This window comes from Mustela nigripes, chromosome 4 (assembly GCF_022355385.1).
Source record: "Mustela nigripes isolate SB6536 chromosome 4, MUSNIG.SB6536, whole genome shotgun sequence".
Taxonomy (NCBI): Eukaryota; Metazoa; Chordata; class Mammalia; order Carnivora; family Mustelidae; genus Mustela; species Mustela nigripes.
Window position 1 is genome coordinate 134851358 of NC_081560.1, and position 24076 is coordinate 134875433.

General features: G+C 40.0%; 1 protein-coding gene across 1 annotated transcript in view; it reads left to right on the top strand.

The window, feature by feature from the left end:
• The window catches only part of MYPN (myopalladin), a 96677-nt gene extending 72798 nt beyond the window's left edge, over positions 1-23879 (top strand). The window contains exons 13-20 of the mRNA XM_059395826.1: positions 10048-10269; positions 11447-11596; positions 12886-12968; positions 14173-14299; positions 15485-15692; positions 17600-17765; positions 20158-20291; positions 23710-23879. Coding sequence (XP_059251809.1) covers positions 10048-10269; positions 11447-11596; positions 12886-12968; positions 14173-14299; positions 15485-15692; positions 17600-17765; positions 20158-20291; positions 23710-23879 — 1260 coding nt within the window. The remainder of the gene's footprint in view (positions 1-10047; positions 10270-11446; positions 11597-12885; positions 12969-14172; positions 14300-15484; positions 15693-17599; positions 17766-20157; positions 20292-23709) is intronic.
• The last annotated feature ends 197 nt before the right edge of the window (positions 23880-24076 follow it).

The window sequence follows — 24076 nt, forward strand, 5'->3', positions numbered from 1 at the left end:
GTAGTCCAAACTTTGTGCAGAACAGTACAGAAAGCACCTAAATTTAACTTAAACGTACTGCTTTTTTTTTTTTTTTTGCAATTTTCTTTACAAAATCTGAGTCCCATCAGACATAACTTGGAATGACAATCTTGATTTATGTGTATTCGGGGTAGTTATCCATGGGATAACCAACTCTTAGTTGCAAAGACATCGATTCCTGCTTTGGGGATGGTATACATCTTTGGTAACAGCTCAGAAGTAAAGATTCAGTGCTTTAGCAACAAGCCACATACTCCTGGCTCACAACTTCATAGTTTCCTCATTCCTGTTTCCAATTTCCCAGATATTTTATGAAATCTTTCATGGAAACTCCTTGATCTACAGTATTCTTATTTTGTTGCTTATTTGCAGTTTAAACATTGTATACCTAGTACCTTAAACAAATATGTCTAAAAGAAAATTTTTTCTTCCGATATCCCTTTGAATTTATTCCGTGGGATTATTTCTTTTCCTGCTCCTGGCAATCTCAAATATAAGGCAATCTCAAAATAGTTTTGGTCACATTTAATTCATTTAAGGTTTTATGGTAACTTTGTTGCAAAATACAGTTTTGATCCAGTAGTACAAAATTTCCAGTCCTTGTAGTAACCAACACTCCAAACCTTATTCAAAAATAAGATCCCACTTGGGGCGCCTGGGTGGCTCAGTGGGTTAAAGCCTCTGCCTTCGGCTCAGGTCATGATCCCAGGGTCCTTGGATCGAGCCCCGCATCGGGCTCTCTGCTCGGCAGGGAGCCTGCTTCCTCCTTCTCTCTCTCTGCCTGCCTCTCAGCCTACTTGTAATCTCTGCCTGTCAAATAAATAAATAAAATCTTTAAAAAAAAAAAAAAAGATCCCACAAACACCCCTATCCATACCCTACACCGCAGGGACTGTTACAAGTGGTGAACCTAAAACCAGGGAGGGAAGTGTGGCCAGCTGCTCTCTTTTTTGCTCCCTCTTCCCCCACTTTACTAACTGCTGTTTCTCACTCCCTTTCCCAGCCATGGAGAGACGAAAGCTGACTCCACGGTGGCTTTGTCTTGTATGGGGCCTAAGTGTGCATGACGGGACCCATCACAGGTCCTCTGCCCTGACACAATGCAGGAGTGAATGCTAGTCAAAGTAGTCTTAGCTTTCCCACCGACAAGAAGCTGCCTCACTCCTCACTCTAGCTTTTTGAGGCAAGAGTCAGAACCTAACCCACTGTGGAAAATGAAACAAGCTCTCCTATTGGGTCCATTCATTTTTTATTTTTTATTTTATTGACATATAATGTATTATTTGCTTCCGGGGTACAGGTGAGTCATCAGTCTTACACAATTCACAGCATTCACCACTAGAATGTACTCTCCCCAGTGTCCATAACCCAGCCACCCTATTCCTCTCTTGCCTCAGTTTGTTTCTGGAGATTAAGAATCTCTTATGGTCTGTCTCTCTCCTGATTCCACCTTATTTCATTTTTTTCCTCCCTATCCCCCCACAACCCTCAGCCGTGCCTCTCAAATCCCTTATATCAGAGAGATCGTATGATAATTGTCTTTCTCTGATTAACTTATTTAGCTCAGCATAATAGTCTCTAGTTTCATCCACATCATTGCAAATGGTAAGATTTCATTTTTTGATGGCTGTGTAATATTCCATTTTACATATATACCACATCTTCTTTATCCATTCGTCTGTTGATGGGCATCTAGGTTCTTTCCATAGTTTGGCTATTGTGGACATTGCTGCTATAAACATTCGGGTGCACATGGCCCTTTGGATCCCTACATTTGTATCTTTGGGGTAAATACCCAGTAGTGCAATTGCTGGGTCTTAGGGTAACTCTATTTTCAACTTTTTAAGGAACCTCCATACTGTTTTCCAGAGTGGCTGAACCATCTTGCATTCCTGCCAACAGTGTAGGAGGGTCCCCTTTCCTCTCAGGGCCACCTATGCTGCATCCCAAAGATTTTGAAAAGTTGTGTTTTCATTTTCATTTGTTTCCATGGATTTTTTCAATTCTTCTTTAATTTCCTGGTTGACCCATTCATTCCTTAGTAGGATGTTCTTTAACCTCCATGTATTTCAGTTCTTTCCAACTTTCCTCTTGTAGGTTGAGTTCTAGTTTCAAAGCATTATGGTCTGAAAATATGCGGGAAATGATCCCAATCTTTTGGTACTTGTTGAGACCTGATCTGTGACCCAGGATGTATCTCTTCTGGAGAATGTTCCATGTGCACTGGAGAAGAATGCGTTCTTTGGGATGGAATGTTGTTTTGGGATGGAATGTTCTGAATATATCTGAGTGATATATTCAGTTACTGGTCCAGTGTGTAATTTAAAGTTTTTATTTCCTTATTGGTCTTTTGCTTAGATGATCTGTCCATTTCAGTGAGGGGGGTGTTAAAGTCCCCTACAATTATTGTATTATTATTGATGTGTTTCTTTGATTTTGTTATTAGTTGGTTTATATAATTGGCTGCTCTCATGTTAGAAGCATAGATATTTAAAATTCCTAGATCTTCTTGTTGGACTGACCCTTTAAGTATGACATAGTGTCCTTTTGCATTTCTTATTATAGTCTTTGGCTTAAAATCTAATTTGTCTGATATAAGGATTGCCACCTCAGCTTTCTTTTGATGTCCATTAGCATGGTAAATTGTTTTCCTCTCCCTGACTTTAAATCTGGAAGGTCTTTGGGTCTAAAATGAGTTTCTTGCAGACAGCATATCCCTGAGTCTTGCTTTTTTTATCCATTCTGATACACTGTGTCTTTTGATTGGGGCATTTAGCCCATTTACATTCAGGGTAACTATTGAAAGATAGGAATTTAGTGCCATTGTATTGTCTGTAAGGTGGTTGTCACTGTATATTGTCTCTGTTCCTTTCTGGTCTGTTACTTTTAGGCTCTCTTTTTGCTTAGAGGACCCCTTTCAATATTTCCCATAGGGCTGGTTTGGTGTTTGCAAATTCTTTTAATTTTTTGTTTGTCCCAGAAGCTTTTTAATCTCTCCTTCTATTTTCATTGATAGCCTAGCTGGATATAGTATTCTTGGCTCCATATTTTCCTCGTTTAGTCTCTGAATATATCACACCAGTTCTTTCTGGCCTGCCAGGTCTCTGTGGATAAGTCTGCTGCCAATCTAATATTTCTACTGTTTTATGTTACAGACCTCTTATCCCAAGCTGCTTTCAGGTTTTTCTCTTTGTCACTAAGACTTGTCAGTTTTACTATTAGAGGATGGGGTGTGGACCTTTTTTATTGGTTTTGAGGGGGGTTCTCTGTGTCTCCTGGATTTTGATGCATATTTCCTTCACCAAGTTAGGGAAATTCTCTGCTATAAGTCACTCCAATATACCTTCTGCCCCTCTCTCTCTTTCTTTTTCTTCTGGGATCCCAATTATTCTAATATTGTTTCATCTTATGGTATCACTTATCTCTCAAATTCTCCCTTCGTGGTCCAGTAGTTATTTATCTCTCTTTTTCTCAGCTTCTTTATTCTCCATCATTTGGTCTTCTATAAAACTAATTCTCTCTTCTTTCTCATTTATCCTGGCAGTAAGAGCTTCTGTTTTTATGGCATCTCATTAATAGCTTTTTTGATTTCTATTTGGTTAGATTTTAGTTCTTTTATTTCTCCAGAAAGGGATTCTCTTGTATCTTCCATGCTTTTTTCAAGCCCAGCTAGCACCTTGATAATTGTCATTCTGAACTCTAGTTCTGACACCTTACTAATGTCCATATTGATTAGGTCCTTGCCATTGGTACTGCTTCTTGTTCTTTTTTTTTTTTTTTTTTGTGGTAAGTTTTTCCACCTTGTCATTTTATCCAGATAAGAATAGATGAATGAAAGAACAACATACGAAAAGGGTAGCAATAACCCCAGAAAAATATATACTAACCAAATTGGAAGAGACCTGAAACTGGGAGGGAGAAGAAAGAGGGGGAGAAATATATACATATATATACATGTATATATATATATGTGTATGTATTTATATATATACACACATATATATTAGATTGATGACTAGAACAGAGCCACATACTTGATTTTGGGTGTATTTTGATCTGTTAGAAGAAACTGCCTTTCAAATGTTTAAAGAAAGAAAAGCTTACATATATATAAAAATAAGGGTAAACATGATGAAGGAATGGCATATGTCTGTAAAAATGAAAATTTAAAAATATTCTAAAAAAGGAATTTATAAGATAAGAAGTTAGTTGGAAAAGAAAAGAAAAAGAGGAAAGAATGTGATCAGACTGGAAACTAGAACAAAGCCATGTGCTAGATTTAGGGTAAATTTTGATCTGTTAGAAGAAAGCGTATCCCAAAATTTTAAAGAAAGAAAAACCTATATGTATACAAAAAATAAGGTTAAATACAATAAAGGGATGGAATATGACTATAACAATGAAAATTTTAAAAGATTTTTTTAAAAAGGTATTGACAAGATAAGATAATTAAAAATGGTAAAATAGAAAAGAGTAAAAATTAAGAGAAAATAGAATAAGAAAAAATAAAATTTTAAAAAAATTTAACTTTGAAAAACTAAAAATCATAGGAAAAGAGCCATGAATTCTATGTGTTGCTTTCCCCTAGCTCTGGAGTTCCACAGTTCTCATTTATTAGTGAACTTGGTCTTGGCTGGATGTTCTTGCTAATCTTCTGGGGGAAGTTTTGCTCTTGGTAGCTTTTGTTCCCTGAACACTTTCTGTAGAGCTTTGGAGGACAATAATGAAAATCGTGGCCTCCCAATCTCCAGCCCCATAGGATTTGAGAACTCAGGGCCCCACTCCTCAGTGCGCCCTCAGAGAAAAGCAGTCAATCACTCCCATCTCCCTGGTCTCTAGCCTCACTCCGTGCTCACCCAGCCTGTGACCGAGCATTTTTATCTCTGGTGCACGGCCCCACTTGGAGTCTCCAAACCCAGCAGATTCCTGCAGTGTGCTCCTGTGCTGCTCCTCCCAGAGGAAGAAGAAGGGGGTCTCCCAGGATCTGTCACTTGTGGGGTCCCTGTTTGAAGAGCAGTGGCCCAGCTGTGCCTGAGATCATGGTTTAAGGTAACCCCAAGCTAAAAGCCCACTCCACAGCTCCACCTCTGCAGCTGGCTTCCCCACCTGATGCCTGGCAGCTTTGCCGCACTCAAGCACCCCTGGTCTTTTTGTGACACCACAGATCCTGAGACCACACTGTCCCTGCAAGGGCTCCACCCCCTGCTTAGCCTCTGGAGTAATGTCCCTCAGTGGAACAAACTTCTAAATTTCCAATTTTGAGCTTTCCAAAAAAGCTCTATCACTTGCCACAAGCCAACCCCCCTCCCCACGGTCTATATACAGTAAGTATATCGCTTCAGATTCACTTCTCCACACATCCTACCTTCCAGAAAGTGTTCACTTTTCTGTTCCTAGAATTGCTGCTCTTCTTCTCTTTGACCTCTGTTGAGTTTGTAGGTGTTCAGAGTGGTTTGATAACTACCTAGCTGAACTCCTGGGACCCGAGGGTAGTTAGGTCTCCTACTCCTTCACCATCTTGTTTGTAGCTCCTAATGGGCCCATTTAATCTTCCTCACTGAGCTTGAAGTGAAGGCAGGTACTCTTGGGTTAGAGGGGGAGGTAGGAGATGCAGAGATACAGTAACTCTCTCCAAAGTCCTCTCACTGGATTGTTTCCCCTCTGAATCCTTTGTTTCTCTGGCAGAGGTGGGGACTTTAAATGGTCTACCCTGTCTGTAAGCAACTGCTTTAAAATTTCTGAAGAATAGTTAATCTGTCAGCTCACTTGTTTTCTGTTACCTAGCCCATCTTGGGCTTCCATAAAAACTTCCAGTTAAGAGGTACCTGGGTGGCTCAGTTGGTTGGACATCTGCCTTTGTCTCGGGTCATGATCCCAGGGTCCTGGGATCGAGCCCCACATAGGGCTCCTTGCTCAGTGGGAAGCCTGCTTCTCCCTCTCCCTCTCCCTCTGCCTGCCACTCTGTCTACTTTGTTCTCTCTCTGTGTATGTGTCAAATAATAAATAAATAAAATCTTTAAATTTAAAAAAACCTTCCAATTAAGATCTGGTTGCAACCATATCCTCAGTACATACTTATCAGTAGTATTTTTTAAATAACTCATTGAATGTTCTGTTTCTATCATCTCCCAATTAGTCATACTGATAAAATAGTAAATATATAACCAACATGCATACATTCATAGTGAAACAAAGTGTGCATATTTTCATCATATTGCTTCTGTAGTTCCTTGGATCAAATCAATTCAAACATTTATAAATTCTGTAAAATCAGACCCCAAGTTGGTAAAATCAAGTTTGGAGTACACGGAGACAATGTGAATTGTCTCATATATATCACCCACTGTGTTCCTGAAGGTTGGGAGTAATCATAACTTAGAACTATGTACGAAACACTTCTTTGGGAAAATTACTTGATACTTTCAAAATAGAATTCCAGGAATTTATCTCTCCCTATAATAATTCTGACAATGTATTTAACCAGGAAGCTACGATCCTTTACAGGTCAGGTGATAAGAAAAGCATGAGGAAAGACTACTTAATTTAGAGCAAGGACTCCATTAAAACAATGGCTAGAGTTGGTATAGAATGACTAGGAGTTTGGGGCCTTAAATGAAACAAGATGAGAAGCTGTAAAAGGCTAAGACCTCCTGTCACCCTCACAAAAACTGCTGTCTCCTGAACCCTAGGATCTGTGTATGAGGTTTGAAAATTATGTGAATTATTCTGTTTGGATGTAGTTTTTAAAATAATAAAACTTCTATTTAATACCTACCTCATATGGTAAGGGAATAAAATGGCTCATTGATTTTACTCCTAAATATCTCAGAAAATAAACAAATGTGTTAAAAAGAAAAATAATATATATTCAGAATCATAAATGCAATTTAAGAAAGAAGAAATACATATTCTTCATGTGATTTTAAACTGGAAAACTAAGAAATATTTCAAATTTGGCAGAACATTTATTGTCTTTATGGAAAATATAGTCATTGTGAAGTATTAGATTGAATCTATGAAATTCTACACTTTTGACCTACAAAAATATCAGTTTCATATTATTCAACCTAATAGGTAGAAAGTTGAAAGCTTTCATGGTTAACTTTTTAAAAACTCTTATTTATTTTTTTTTTAAGATTTTGTTTATTTATCAGAGAGAGAGAGGGAGAGAGCGAGCACAGGCAGACAGAATGGCAGGCAGAGGCAGAGGGAGAAGCAGGCTCCCTGCTGAGCAAGGAGCCCGATGTGGGACTCGATCCCAGGACGCTGGGATCATGACCTGAGCCGAAGGCAGCTGCTTAACCAACTGAGCCACCCAGGCGTCCCTTAAAAACTCTTATAATGTAGAAAATAGTCTTAATACTTTTAAACTAGGTTTCAAATTAATAGACGTGAACAATTTTTTGCTTTAGCTGGTTTGAATTATCTGATTAAAAATTAATAAACTAACTTGAGATTAATCACTTTCTCTACCATGAAAGAGCTGTGGATTTATTTTGCTTACCCAGTGTGAGATGTGGCCAAAAGAGGAGGATTTAAAATTGGTTTCAAGAAATTGAAACCAAGGAACCTCTGATTTCTGTATTTCTGTGTTTCATAAGCTCCAATTCTACACAAATTTAGGTGATAATATGTATAAGACAATAACTAAGGGACAAGAGTAATGTGACTTGATAACTTGAGAATACAGCTTATGAGTCTTAAACTCAATCACTCTGCCTAAGACTGGGGGCAGATGTATATCAGTCATGTGCTTCCAAATTTTATTTCAGGAACATCCTAATGCCATCTCCATGGAGCTCACCTAAATTATGAAATTGTGGTTAACTAGAGTCACACGCTTACAGAAGGTCTTACCCTCAGCCCAGAGCCAGGGCTCTGGAGTCCTCAGAGATGCAGTTGGAACAAGGGATTGCCCCCATGTCATCCCTGTCTTTGCTCATTATTCAGATACTCATTCAGCTCCTGACATGAAACAGACATATTCCAGGTGCTGTTGATAACAGTGAGAAGCAAGATAAACAAAATTCTGTTCTTGTGGAGCTAACATTCTAATCCTTAGAGAGATATTCAATCACTCAATCAATAAACAAACAAGAAATATACTGGATAGCAACCAGTACTATGGAGAGTATTAGAATGGGGAGTTCATTTACATGAAGTGGACTGGGAAGACTGCTTTGGGAGGTGACATATAATCTTGATAGAATTCAACAGGGAGAGGGAGTGACTGGAATTCAGGATAAGTCCTAGATTTAGGGTTTAACTTGGTAACTCCAAGTGTGGTCTGAGGATGTGTGGCAATCTGAAGGCTATCATGTCTCCACCTTGGCATAAGCACAGAAACTGAGAGTAACCATTAAGAAATTTTTATAGCAATTTGACAGAAAAACTTTATGCCTATGAATATAATAATTTTTCATGTCTTATAAATTTCATTTTGCTACTCGTTCATTTTTATTTCACTTTATAAAATTACGCATTGGACATTTTTTAAACCTGGTTTTCAAATGGAATATTACACAGCCATCAAAACCCCAAAATCTTGCCACTTGCAACAATGTGGATGGAATTAGAGGGCATTATGCTAAGAGAAATAAGTCAATCAGAGAAAGACAATTATCATATGATCCCACTGATACAAGGAATTTGAGAAACAAGACAGAAGATCACAGGAAAAGGGAGGGAAAAAATGAAATAAGACAAAACCAGGGAGGGAGACAAACCATAAGAGACTTTTAATCTCAGGAAACAAGCTGAGAGTTGCTAGAGGGGAGAGGGTGGGAAGGATGGGGTGGCTGGGTGATGGACATTGGGGAGGGTTTGTGCTATGGTGAGTGCTAGGAATTGTGTAAGACTGATGAATCACAGACCTGTACCCCTGAAACAAATAATACATTATATGTTAATCTTTTAAAATCTGGTTTTCACCAAAGATAGTGCAAGAAACACTGGCTTAACTATTTAACCAAGTAGATGAGTCATGGCACCATTTCCAGAGATGGGGGCAAGAGTAGGGTAGAAGCATCTCTGGGAGACAGAAATCAAGTATGCTAAGTTTGAGATGCCCCTTGGGTGCCCAAGCCATGATATAGAGTCAGTCGCTGGGTATATGACTCTTATGATGTACAACAGATCATCAGGTATATGAATTTTGTGGAAAGATCAGGCTGGAAGATATGAATTTGGACTCATCAGCATACAGAAATGAGATATGATGAGACCACCTACCTAGGTCTAGGAACTAGCAAGGGAGACTGATAAGGAACAACAAAAGAAAAAGAAGGAAAACCAATAAGGTGTCATGAAAGCAAACAGAAGAAAATATTTCAAGAAAGAGAAAGCAGTCATCCTTGAGAGATCAGGTAAGGTAAGAACAGATAAGTGACAACTGGATTTGGTGAATTTGGAGACCCTGACAATAGTAATCTCAGTGGAACAGTGAGAACACAAGCTTAATTGGAGTGCATTAGTGAAAGACTGGGTGACAAGCAAATGATCCTGTAAAAATACAAAATTATTTCAACTGGTTTTGTTGTGGTGAGAGTAGAGAGATGCATATGGAGTCAAGGGAGATTTATTCAAGACAGGTTTCACCAAGTATGCAGATGGGAGTGTCCAGTAGAGACAGGAAGCTGGTGATGCAGGCATGTCTCCGAATGCAATTCAGGATAAACTATCCTGCCATATTACCAGATAGGAAGTTCTACATATTGAAATGGACATTAGTAGTAGTAATGGAAATTACATTCCATCTTCATTTCTCTACAGGATGCTACTGGGGCTCCATACTCAAGGTGAGGAATCAGGACTCACTAAGGCAGTTTGGGATTATAGTACAGACACTGGCATCTCCTTTAGTGCTCTGTGGTGAGGAATTGGAAATGGAACATGCCTGGTTTATTGGGTTTCCATGATATATATTTACCATCTGAATCTAAAAAGTTCCATCCTCAAATTATACTGATAGACACCTTCTTTCTCACCCCTAGAATTGAAACTGAAACATGTTTTCCATCTTGACAGGAGTACAAAATTTCAAGCTTTGAGCAGAGGCTGATGAATGAAATAGAGTTTCGCTTGGAACGTACCCCTGTTGATGAATCAGATGATGAAATCCAACATGATGAGATCCCCACGGGCAAGTGTATTGCTCCCATCTTTGACAAAAGACTCAAGCATTTCCGGGTTACAGAAGGCTCTCCAGTGACATTTACCTGCAAAATTGTTGGAATACCTGTTCCAAAGGTAAGAGAAGTTGACCAGCTGGTGGGCCAACCAGCACAGAACCGCAGACAGTGCCTTCCAGAAAGTCTTACCAGATTCTAAGAAGTATCTACAGAGGGAATAAAAACCACTACCAGAAAAACTAACAAAGCCCAGATAATTTCACTAAAATGAGACAGTCAAGGATAAGATCGTTAAATAATTAGACCCAAAATAAATCAGACTTATGGGTAAGTTAGAATTTAAATAAAAGTTTAAAATAAGCTACTTAGTCATAATCCTCCACTTTGGGCTATTGATTCTCTCAACCACCAAACTCACTAAATTGATATTTTTCTTTTTATTTAACACTTACTGAATACCCACAAAGGACCTGTTGTTGCACAAAGTAGCTATATTTGTATCATTACTGTCAGGTTGGTAAATGCTGAAAATGTCGTATCATTATCACTGACTGCAGAAAAATCTTATGAGTCACCAGATTTTTTTGGCAGTCAGCTGAAGGAAGGATTTACACCGGTACGGCTGTGGTAGGGGATCTCTCTGCTCTACTTGCACAGACATTAGCATGGTGTTATCATGTATGGTTAGGTAACTAGGAAATGTGGAGGAGAACAGCTGCAGCCAGTACTCTAACCCCCTGCCTTTGAGAGATCTCCTTGATACATGCAGAACTCAACATGAAAAATTATTTATTTAAATGTTTGCCAGACGAGAAATTTAGCCAGTGAGTCCTGGCCTCCTTCCACTTGGTATAAAAAAACCATACTATCCTTTCAGGTAGAGTAAGCTATTGTAGACCTGGAGATCTGTGACTGCAGAAGACTTGAGCTTTTAGATAGGATAAAAGCTATCCTATCTATATAGGGGGGAGGACGTTCATGCTCCTGGTTTTCATCATTTTGTTTATGAAGACATGTCTATTCCTTGGGGTGACTTTTTAAGTAATTATGAAGTACAATAGAAAGAGTCAAAAGCTTTATCTCAATCTTAAATCATACAGCATTTTTAACTTAAGTATTGTATATGTATAAGTGCAGGAGCCTATTACACAGACATTTTTAAAAATATTTTTTTCAATGTGCTTTATAAGGGATGGGGCTCTTACAGAGACGCCATTGCCTCACCCTTCTCCCTGCTTCATTATCCTCAAAAGATGTGCAGAACAGTGTATGTTCTCGATTATCTTTTATTGCAGGTTTACTGGTTCAAAGATGGGAAGCAGATTTCAAAGAGAAATGAGCACTGCAAAATGAGGCGAGAAGGAGATGGGACGTGCTCTCTGCACATCGACTCCACCACCGGTGATGATGATGGCAACTACACTATCATGGCTGCCAACCCCCAGGTGGAGAAGCAGGGTTCTGCGCTGTGCTGCACTGAGGAAGGAGCACTTGATGTCATTGTGAATGAGACCTTGAGAAGTGCCAGTTACTAAGGATTGCTGAGGAAAATGAATGAGGAGCATTGTGATTGTGTGTAACTAGAGCACAGCTTAAAAGACCAGTTAGCCATGGATGGGTCACTCAAGTCTTGGGCCTTTGTCAAAGGACATTAGAAATATCTGTTCACTATGTCCCAGATGTACTGGGCTAAATCTTTTATTTATCAACTCATTGACTCTCTTAAAGAGTCTATAAATCATTCTATTAAAGAATGATTTTTTTTTTTTGTAAAAGTTAGAAAGCCATAATCTCTCACTTTTCTTTTTTATTTTTTTTTAATTTTTTTTCACTTTTCTTTTCTTAATGTGATTTAGGATCAAGACTTAAAATTCCTCTAAAAGATATGACAGAATAAATATCTTCAGCTACTACTAGAATACAAAGTGTAGAGCTATAATTTCTATTCACCCACTCTCCTTATTAAACTGTTAGTTTAGGGACACCTGGGTGGCTCAGTGGTTTAAGCCTCTGCCTTTGGCTGAGGTCATGATCTCAGGGTCCTGGAATCGAGCCCTGCATCAGGCTCTCTGCTCAGCGGGGAGCCTGCTTCCCCCTCTCTCTCTGCCTGTCTCTCTGCTTATTTGTGATCTCTCTCTCTCTGTGTCAAATAAAGATATAAAATCTTTTTAAAAAAATAAAATAAAATGTTAGTCTTGAGGATAAATCTCTATTAAGAAAAGTATAAAATACTTGGCCATAGTCTCTGCATGTGGCTGCAGATAATGTTCATGGACAAGAATTTGAATTTTTTTACATTTGTGTTCCATTCATTTCTCAGCTCAAAATAAAAGTCATCACAATGTTCTTTGAATTTTTTCCCTGGACTATTTTTTTTAAATATTTTATTTATTTATTTGACAGAAAGAGAGATCACAAGTAGGCAGAGCAGTAACAGAGAGAGAGGGAGAAGTAGGCTCCCTGCTGAGCAGAGAGACCAATGCAGGACTCGATCCCAGGACCCTGGGACCATGACCAGAGCTGAAGGCAGAGACTTAACCCTCTGAGCCCCTCTCCCCTGGACTATTAACAGTGATTTAAGGAGTCATATTTTATTGTTTTCATCCCTCACCCTCAAGTTTTCTTGTTCATAATCGTTGGCCAAAAGTTTCAAAAGGGTTCCAGTCCAGAAAAATTTATATAAATTGAAAAAAAAATGGGGAATTCTCTTATTTTAAATTCATTTTTGTTTCAGGGACGAATCAGCTGTTCTGGCCACTTGATGGTACAAAGTTTGCCCATTCGCAGTCGACTAACATCTGCTGGTCAGTCTCACAGGTAAAGACAGTAAGAATCTCCCTTCTCAAGCCCCTCCCAAGCACCCACCTACCACAATGAGCATCAAAGTGTTGGGTCTACAAATTGTTACTTAAAATGTAGTCCTGTACCTGCAGCATCAGCATCCCTTAGGAGATTGTTACAAATGTGGAATCCCAAGCACCACCCCCCAGACCTACTGAATCAGAAACTACATTTTAATAAGATCCCTATGTGACTTATAAGCACATTAACTTTGGGACCCACAGGTCTGTCACACACCCTTGATGGCTTAAAATTTGTGACCATCTGTAGCACTGTGCAAATAATTTATAAACCAGAGTCTTTGAATTAAATTACCATATTTTCTTTAAAAAAAAAAACTGTTAATGGTTATGTCTATAGATTGAATATTTTTGTTGCTATTGTCCCTACTATGACAATTGACTCTAACACAGCAATTGGCTTTCTCTCTCTCTGATTTTACTAACCACTAAGAATTTAGAGCCTGGCTTCCTCTTGAGTCTGATGGTGCCACAAAGTCTTAGCAAAGCATTCCATAGTTGCTGACATGGGTGAATTATATTTGACTTACCAAAGGAGCAAAAATAGTGACCCATGTTTCAGATACAGTATTTCATCACCGCTGCAACTATACCTTCTTCTTCATTTTTTTTCCCCCCTTCAAGAACAGCTGTTACTGTTGGTCAGTCTTAACCAGTTTAAGTTCCTGATCATCTTTAATAGTCTGCCATAATTTATAGCCAGGTTAAATTTTATTACTCAGAGACACAGGGATTGCAGCTGCCTTGTTCTGGGTAATAAACAGGACTTGTCTGTTGGCTCTCATTTGAGATTCGACTTGAATACTGATTTATTTGTTTATTTTGAAACTTTTGAACAACTGGTCAAAGCCCAGGCAAGGGGAGCTGAGCCACTTAACCCAGAATGACTTCAGAGAGAAAGAAGCTAAAGCCTGTTTATTTAATTACAGATCTCATAAGATAATCCTACAGGGTATGAGATGCTTACCACCTTGCTTTTTACATAAGCTTCACACCATTATTTATTATTTTATCATTTGTTTACAGTCCAGCAGCCTCCTTCCCTACCCCACCCCCAAAATACCTGTTCTCCAGAGTCTATTGCCATGCGTAAATGCTTGCTGTTATAGGTTTATAGATTGGTTTCTGTGCTTAATGCCTGACCTTGCTTGTTTTTGTAGAGGAAGGTCCCGAGCACAAGAGAGAGACAAAGAGCCCCTACAGGAACGCTTTTTCCGACCACATTTCCTTCAGGCTCCTGGGGATATGGTAGCTCACGAGGGGCGCCTCTGTCGTCTGGACTGTAAGGTAGACTCTAGTCCTCCTCCTTGGTTCCAGATCTGTTCACATTTTGCATTTGTTTGACTTATTTTTTTGTATTTGTTTTATGTTTTGTTTAGAGAAAGAGGGACTGGGGAAGCGAAAGAGATCACTTCTTCTCTCACAAAGCTTTTTCATTACATTTAATCCCAGACAAAAAAAAATTTTAATGAAAATTTTAAGTCTTTATACCTTAATAAAATTACATTGGTGTTGTATCAAGTTGACCCTGCATTTGTAAAAGACAACCAAGGAACTGATGTAATTCAGACATTTTCCATGTAGTGCTGGGAAAGTCTTCATTACTATAAAGCCAAAAGTGTGATTTTTGCATCCTTGAAGTGAGTGTCTGTGACATATAGGCTTTGAAAAAATTATAGTCCGGAAAAGATGGCTCTGAGGTGGTTTATGAAAACAGAAGTTGGTTTCTCATACGAACCAACATCCAGCAGCTTTAGCTATTCTGCATTCTAATTCTTCAGCCAGAAACTGTTCAGCGGAGCAGCGTGGATATCCCTCAGTATGAAGAGAAACTTAGGTCACCTCTTGCCCTCCAGACAATGATTCAGAATGCTATGGAATTTTTAGATGCTAAGTGGTAAAGGCTTGAGGTTAATCATTCGTACAGGTGGTTCTTACTCTGCCAATGGCTGCCTAAATAATATTTGGGATTGATTGTTACTTCTTCCACCCTAACCCCTGAAAGATTCCCAGCCCGGTCCCATTTCTAGAGATTCTGACTTAAGAGAGTAAGTGGACATTGGCATTTTCAAATGCTCCCCAAGTGATTGTAACACAGAGAAAGGTCTGAGAACTCTAATGTCTGTCCTTTCCTTGGCTGCCTCTCGCTGATTCTCAGGTATGTGAGCAACATATCGTCTGTGAAACTGACTCTGCAGACCTATTTTATCTATCCATTTAGTTTTTATTTTTTACTTATTCTAATCTAAAATATAATCATCCCCTGAATTTGGGGTCAAACTACTATACGATTTAAATTAATACGGCCACTCACCCAGCCCCTCTTGTCCTGATGCCCCTACAGAGAGGTTTCTCTCCATCCCATGTTTTTTCTCACTACTTGGTGCCAGACAAGGATGAAGAATTCAGCCACCAAATAAATCTGCTTGTCATCAGTCTGTCATTTGCCTCAGCTGTCCTGTTATTTATTAGGTGAGTGGCTTACCGCCCCCAGAGCTGACGTGGCTGCTCAATGGCCAACCGGTGCTACCAGACGCCTCCCACAAGATGTTGGTCAGAGAGACTGGAGTCCACTCTCTGCTCATTGACCCCCTCACTCAACATGATGCAGGGACCTATACATGCATTGCTACCAACAAAACCGGACAGAATTCCTTTAGTCTGGAGCTCACCGTAGTAGGTAAGGTTGGCTTCCGGGACCCCCAAGCATAACTCCCTTTAAAGTTATTGCCCAAATAAGCACAACCTCTGGCAGAATTCCTTAGTCCTTTGCCCTATCAAGTTTCATCTCCTTTTCTCCTTCACTGTAGTAAGGGCCATACTTCCTACATTGCTTACGAAGACCTATCAGTAAAAACACAATATAGTATCTTATGCATATATGCATGCAGTATATGGGAGCCATTGTAATAGTTAATCAATTAATTAGTATATTGACTACACTAAATTCAAGTCACTTGCCCTACCGTTCATCACTATTGGAACACACCAGATTCTTGTCCCTACTTCAAGTTTCCATGCCTTTGCTTCACTGATCCTTCTTTGCCTAGGAACATAGAATATAACCTTCTTTGCCTAGGAACCTCCTCATCCTTTGAATTAAGCCTTAGAGAAGGCTTAATTCAAATGTCACCACCAAGGCATATCCTCCTCCGTTTCCTTAGCACTTAGAAAAGGAGAGACTCCTCAGAGCACTTGCAGCCTTCCATGTATGATCTATGATCTCCTAACTCAGACATTCTGACTTTTTCTGTGTCTCTCTAATGTCCGACTCAGTGCCTGGAACATGCACAGTGCTCAGCAAATGTTGAGTTGATAACTAAACAAATGAACCTTTACCTTTAAGGCGACATGAACAAAACACTGTAATGCCTACAAAAAAGGACAACAAGTCATCATCACTTGCTTGATACCTGCTCTCGGGGCAAGAGTCCAACCAGAACTAGATTTCAGAATATACGAATTCTAGTGCTGAGCTTCCTCCCATGTGTGGCCCTTACTGGAAATCAGGGGACTTCAGCATACTATCTTCTCTATAGGCTTGTAACTGCTCACCCCATATATCTTTTTCTTTTTCTCACTCTTAATTTTCTCTTACCCAACAGAGTAGGAAAAGCTCTTCCTGCAAGGATATATTGATTGCAAGCTTTTACTTTTCCCCCTAATATTTTGCAAATATTGACTCTGGAATCCTGAAATATGAGGTATCTTTGCCTTATCTGGTTCTGGCCCTCCACCCCCCAAAAAGACTTCCTTAGGAAGCATACTTAGTGGGTTTTTTTGTTTTGTTTTTAAGTAGTGTACTTCTGGGGCACCTGGCTGGCTTGGAGGAGAGTGCAACTCTTGATCTCAGATCTCAATCTCTTGAGTTCAAGCCCCATGTCAGGTGTAGAGATTACTTGAATAAATAAAACCTTTAAAAAAAAAAGTGTAGGGGCACCTGGGTGGCTCAGTGGGTTAAGCCACTGCCTTCGGCTCAGGTCATGATCCCAGGAAATATGAGCTCTCTGCTCAGCGGGGAGCCTGCTTCCTCCTCTCTCTGCCTGCCTCTCTGCCTGCTTGTCATCTCTCTCTGACAAATAAATAAATAAATAAAAATCTTTAAAAAATAAAAAAAAATTTTTTTAAAGTGTATCTTTTTCCTGTAGCTATAAACTTCTTCAAAATAAAAGTTGAGGGAACATGAATACACCTTTTACAAAATCATCTCCTCTAGAAAAGAAAAAGGATAGATTCAGTACATAAAATCTGTTGTTTCTCAAAATTTACTGTTGGGAATAAAAAAGACTCCTTAAATTCCACAACCAACATTTGCACCCCCCCACCCCACCTGCCCAGTGGACCACCCAGATCCTGGAGTGTTGTCTCTCACACAATATGCAAAAGAGAGTGCCTCATTCCTATTTTTATCCCTTCCAGAGCTTTTATAAAAGCAATGATATTCACTTCAGGGTATGAGAAGTTTGCTGAAGAGGAGGTGAGGTGGGGGTGGGGGGCACTCTGCTAAGTTCCAGAACTGTAATGAGTTTGAAGCATGAACCTCAAGGCACTTACTATTCAAACAAGAATGGCCCTTCTCTCATTCAGCCAAAGAAGTGAAGAAAGCACCCGTGATCCTGGAGAAACTGCAGAACAGTGGAGTTCCCGAAGGCCACCCCGTGAGGCTGGAGTGCCGGGTGATAGGCATGCCTCCACCTGTGTTCTTCTGGAAGAAGGACAACGAGACTATCCCTTTCACCCGAGAAAGGATCAGGTACAGGCCCGTTCCCGAGTTCAAAGGGACTTCCAAGCTTGGTGGGACATCCTAGGCACCCAAATAAGTCTGTCGTCTTTTGAATCTTGCTTCTTTCACTTAGCATGATGCCTTTGAGTTTTGTCCATGTTATTGTGCATATCAAGAATTTATTCTTTTTTTGTTCCTGAAAGGCAGGCCATGGTATAGAGGTCCTACAGTTTTAAACCTTAATTTTTTTTTAAACCTTTAATTTTTTTCAGGATTAATTAGCAGGGCTTTTTTTTTTTTAAACTCAGTTTTGTTAACATACAATGTTACATTAGTTTCAGGTGTACAATATAGTGATTCAACAATTCTGTATGTTACTAAGTGTTCATCCCAATAAGTATACTCTTAATTCCCCTCACCTGTTTCACCCATTCCCCCATGCACCTTCACTCTGGTGACCATCTGTTTGTTCTCTATAATTAAGAGTCTGGTTTTTGGATTGTCTTTTTCTCTTGTTCCCTTGTTTTTTCTTAAATTCCACATATTGGTGAAATCATATGATATGTGTCTTTCTCTGACTTACTGACTTCTTTCAGCATTATACTCTCTAAATCCATCCGTGTTGTTGCAAATGGTAAGGTTTCATTCTTTATGGCTGAGTAATATTCCTCTGTGTATACACACACACACACACACACACATGCACACACACACGCATATACATACATTCTTTATCCATTCATCGATGTATACTTGGGTTGCTTCCATATCTTGTTTGTTAGTTTCTTTCTTTCTTTCATGCCTTTATCTGGTTTTGGTATCAGGGTAATGCGGCCTCATAGAATGAATTTGGAAGTCTTCCTTCCTCTTCTGTTTTTTGGAATATTTTGAAAAGAATAGGTATTACCTCTTCTTTAAAATTTTGGTAGAATTCATTTGTGAAGCCATTTGATCCTGGAGTTTTATTTGTTGGCACATTTTTTATTACTGATTCTGTTTCATTGCTGGTAATCAGTCTGTTCAAATTTTCCATTTCTTCCTGATTCAGTATTGGGAGGTTATATGTTTCTAGGAATTTATCCATTTCTTCTAAGTTGTCCAATATCGGCATTTAATATTTTATAATATTCCTTTATAATCTTTTGTATTTCTGTGGTATTGGTTATTTCTCCTCTTTCATTTCTGATTTTGTTAACACTTTAATTTTTAAGTTTAAAATGTATAAGGAATTTGTGAGGATCCTGCATATTTTTTGTTACATATCTTCATATTAGTACCCAGGAAATCCCTTTGACAGTAAAAAGCTAAAATAAAATAAAGCAAAACAAAACATTAAGGCAGTAACTCCTTTTTTATCCATCACAACAGGGTTACTTTCAAAATAACTCAGGATCCAGTTTCCAACAATGGGTCCCTTGCTAGATTTCCTCTAATCAACCTTATCTTTGCCATTTTGATTTTATACCACGAGGGGGCAAGCAAACAAAAGCAGCTTATGTACAAAAGTTTCTACTGAGATTTATTTCTTCACAGTAAACTGTATTTGTTCCAGAGGATGTTGTAGCTGTCAAACTTTACAGGATTTTGGCATCTAAGAAGTCTACATATATATAGGTCAAGAATTTTTTCTGGTAAAACTCACGCAAGCACAGAAAATATTCTTGAGTTAATGCTTCTTTCTAAATTAATGTAACGTGTTGGGGTGACTGGCTGGCTCAGTCAGTACAACATGACACTCGATCTTGGGGTCATGATTTCAAACCCTATGTTGGGTGTTAATAATAATAATAATAATTAACATAGCAAATTAAACCCAGCCTGAAGTTCTAGTGTAATTATCCAAGACTGCAATATGCAGCCAAGGGTAAGAACTACTGATGTGGATGAAACAGAAGGAATTTGCTCCTGAACTGTATTAAACTAAATCCTACACGTGCCCAATTGGTTACATTAAGAAATAACCCTTCCAGGCTAACAATACATCTATGCCTGAGTGTCCAATCTGGTTTGGAAAAGAGATTTTTCTGGACTTTGGTTGTGACAAATGGGGGCCCTTCTGGTGAGGAGAACAACCCCACGAGTGGGAGAGCAGTGGGCAGGGCAAGAATGAGTCTCTGCCTGGGCTGTCAACCCTCCTCTGGGCCTCACTGGGTTAACCTGCTCTTTTGTAACTCCATTCCATTGTTCAGTTTGCCTTTGATAACTGCTTTATTTTTTTATTTATTTTTATTTTTTATAAACATATAATATATTTTTTGATAATTGCTTTAAACTGACTTGCCCATCCCTCCCCTTAGGGTCAGGGAGGAGAGGAGATGCACTGTACTGCTGGATTTTCCCCAAGAGTTTCCCTGAACCCTGAACTGCTCAAGGCCTTCTCTGCCCCCAGGTACAATGCAGATATGTTCTCTTTTTTCTCCAGTATGCACCAGGACACAACAGGGTATGTCTGCCTCCTCATTCAGCCAGCCAAGAAATCCGACGCTGGATGGTACACGTTGTCAGCCAAGAATGAAGCTGGCATTGTGTCGTGCACTGCGAGGCTGGATATATATGGTAGGTGTAATGTCCTCAGTTAAACATCTGTGTGTGATAGACAGCTTAAAGCAATTTTTTTAAGGATAGGTATGGTATTTTTCCATAACTGAACTCGTTAGACTACATTTTAGTGCTTAAGCGATGGATTTTTAAAATCATTTCATCCTAGTCGCCTCAGGGCTTTTGTACACTTTTGCATTTTACTTTGAGCTTAAGCTTCTTCAAAAAAAAAAAAATGTCCTATAATGTTAGGAATTACAATTATTTCAGAGTTTAACTGTGTTTATGTTTTTGATCATCCAACATCGCCTGTTGTCTCCTTAATACCATGGGCCACCCACTGGAACTCCATCCCCACTGCCTGTCATTCCTCCCAAGCATACCTCCACGCAGCAGAATTTTCCTGTCCCCATTCATCTGTTAATTCATTCCGCAAATACTTATGGTGCCAATCCCACAACCAGACTAATAATAGAGAGCTGTCCCAATAATAACATCAAATGATGTTTGTATAATGACTTATAATTTACAAAATGGTATCCTTAGACCCTCCCAATTATTGCAACTGTTGTCACCCTCCTCTAAATGCTAAAGAAACTGAGACTCAGGGAGGTTATGTGTCTATAGCCAGGAGGCAAATGCCGGCTTTTGTATCATTCCTTTAAGCTATGTTTCTAATTTTCAAAAGAATTTAACAAGCTAATCTTTATTAATGTAATGTAATGTACTCTGCTCTTCTTCTCTATACTTTTGATATTAACTGGTATTTTTTTTTTAAGGCACATTCCTTAATCCAAAAGGGTGATTCTTTTTCTTCCTCTCCTTTAAAAATTTTTTTAAAGTAATTTAATAATTAATAAATTTCTGGGATGCCTGGGTGGCTCAGTTGGTTAAGCAGCTGCCTTCGGCTCAGGTCATGATCCCGGCGTCCTGGGATCGAGTCCCACATTGGGCTCCTTGCTCAGCAGGGAGCCTGCTTCTCCCTCTGCCTCTGTCTGCCATTCTGTCTGCCTGTGCTCGCTCTCTCCCCTTCTCTCTCTCTGATAAATAAATAAAATCTTAAATAATAATAATAATAATTAATAAATTTCTTAATCACTACTGGCTCAACACGAGCAACCAGAATAACAAATAAGTCACTGTGTGTAGAACCTGAGGTCCCAACTCTTCATAGGTACATACTAGGAAATCCCTTTTCTTTTTTTTTTTTTTATTATTTATTTATTTATTTGACAGAGAGAAATCACAAGTAGATGGAGAGGCAGGCAGAGAGAGAGAGAGAGAGGGAAGCAGGCTCCCTGCTGAGCAGAGAGCCCAATGCGGGACTCGATCCCAGGACCCTGAGATCATGACCTGAGCCGAAGGCAGCAGCTTAACCCACTGAGCCACCCAGGCGCCCCGGAATTCCCTTTTCTTAGTACCATACAGGAAGAGCCTTGGCCTGCTATTTTTTCCCTAGGTCTAATATTTGGAGGCAATATATAGTCCTTCAATTATTTTCCCTTATCTTTGGACTTGAAAAGAAATTCAACTGTGAGGGACGCTGACTCTAACGTACTTTCCCCTGGTGAGGGGGTGGGGAGAGAGAGGCCATCGATATATTTAACCTAGGCGAAGTCCCCTATCCATTTCATCCATTTCCCCACGTCAGAGGGAGATAGCTCTCCAACTAAGAGACTCAGTACCAATAAGTCCTGAAACTGATAAATCTCGTCCCAATCCTGCATTCCACTTCCCAGTTCAGTTTTCCAGGCTCACCTCTCCCAGGCTCTGTCTTGATTGAGCAGCACCAACAACAGGGGGTGCTGTCTCCTTGAATAGAACTTGGGAATGGAGGAGGGGATGGAGGACTTGGGCTGAAATCAATCCCCTACCCTCTCCCTGCCACCACCACCACCACCACCACTTCCTGCCTCTCTAAGGAATGGGGAAAGCAGGTGAGCTTCCCTCTCTCACCTAAAATAGAGCTTCTGATAGAAGCAACTGTCATAGTCTGGTTAAGAGGTTTGGAGCAGAGACTTGACTATTCACTGTGGCCTCATTGAGGGCCTGCTCTTCAGTGGAATCGCTGTAAGTTTTGTCCTCACTTCGGTAGCTTTCAAAACTTGATTTATCCACCCACTGATAATCTGATTATTATCTAAAAACTGATTATTATCTAAAAAAAACTGATTCAAAATAATGAACTCAACAAAGGTCCAGTTTGTAAAAGTATGCTCAATAGGTCCATAGCTTTCTAAGATCCAGAGTACTCAGTTTCCCCACCTGGTGCTCCCCTTTCTCCACACCAAGGTCCCTGGAAACCCAATCAGAAGACTGCTTCGAAATTTCCGAATCAGACACAATAGGAGGGACAAAGCAATTTGGATGGATAGTTCATTCAGGCATGTTCAAGCCTAAGGATCATCTCCTTTAGACAATGTTTGCTGAACATGGAAATTCTAATATGTTCTCTTTTGTCCCTGAATCATGGTTGATTGCACATAAGTTACTTTTCAGTCTTCTTGCCATAAACTCATTTGAACCTGAATAAGGGGGTGAATGGGTAGTGGCTGATTAGTGATTAGGGTGTGGGACAGGTACTTTTGGAGGCCTGGACCTATCTTTTGGCTTCCATTACCTCAGGTTTCTTGTCTCTGCCTTCTGAAGTACCTGCCCTTGAGAGCCTACAGCTCTTTCTACGCTGCCGCTGCCCCTGGGAGACTCCATGCTAGATCAGTGAGAGGGGACGTAAGAGGAGATATTTTGATAAATCACCCTACACATTGACTCTTTTTATTTTTTAAGATTATCGATTTATTTATTTGAGAGAAAGAGTGAGGCAGAGAGAGAACACAGGCAGGGGGAGCAGCAGAGGGAGAAGCAGGTTCCCCACTGAGCTGGAAGCCTGATACGGGGCTCAATCCTAGGACCCTGAGATCATGACCTGAGCCAAAGGCAGATGTTTAACTGACTGAGCCACCCATGTGCCCTCTTTTTTTTTTTTTTTTTAAGATTTTATTTATTTATTTGTCAGAGAGAGAGAGAAAGGGCACAAGCAGGGGGAGGGGCAGGCAGAGGAAGAAGCAGGCTTTCTGCTGAGCAGGGAGCCTGACACGGGAGTTGATCCCAGGACCAGATCCCAGGACCCTGGCATCATGACCCAAGCTGAAGGCAGATGCTTAACCAACTGAGCCACCCAGGCATTCCCCATACAGCTACTCTTATAGTCCCAGATCGTGGGATTTGGAATTAGGAGCATAAGAGGTTCACCAGCCCAGTTTGCCTATTCCTGGCAGGGAAGGAGAGATTTTTTTTGTGTGCTTTGCAAATGATGCTTTTCAGACCCAGATGTATTTCACAGAAAGTGTTTGAATGAGGACAGAATACACCCCTGCCCTGTACCCACTCGACTGCATTCCCTTGATTGTAACATGTTATTTGGTCCATTTTCCAGCTCAGTGGCACCAGCAGATCCCACCGCCCATGTCGGTCCGGCCCACTGGCAGTCGCTACGGATCTCTCACCAGTAAAGGACTTGACATTTTCTCTGCCTTCTCCTCCATGGAAAGCACAATGGTGTATTCATGTTCTTCTCGGAGTGTAGTGGAGAGTGATGAACTTTAGGAATGTCTGGGTGCCGGCTGTGTAAGGGGGCAGACCGTGGAGGGGGAAGGAGGACAAGCCAGACACAGCGGTTTCCAAGCAACTGGATTTGAGTGAGTTCCCATGCTGCTGGACCCGTGGCAAGAAGTGCTTCGAATAAGTCAGCTGGGGACTCTTGCTATCTCAGCTAGGAGAAAGATGTAGGGCTGTGCCTTTTA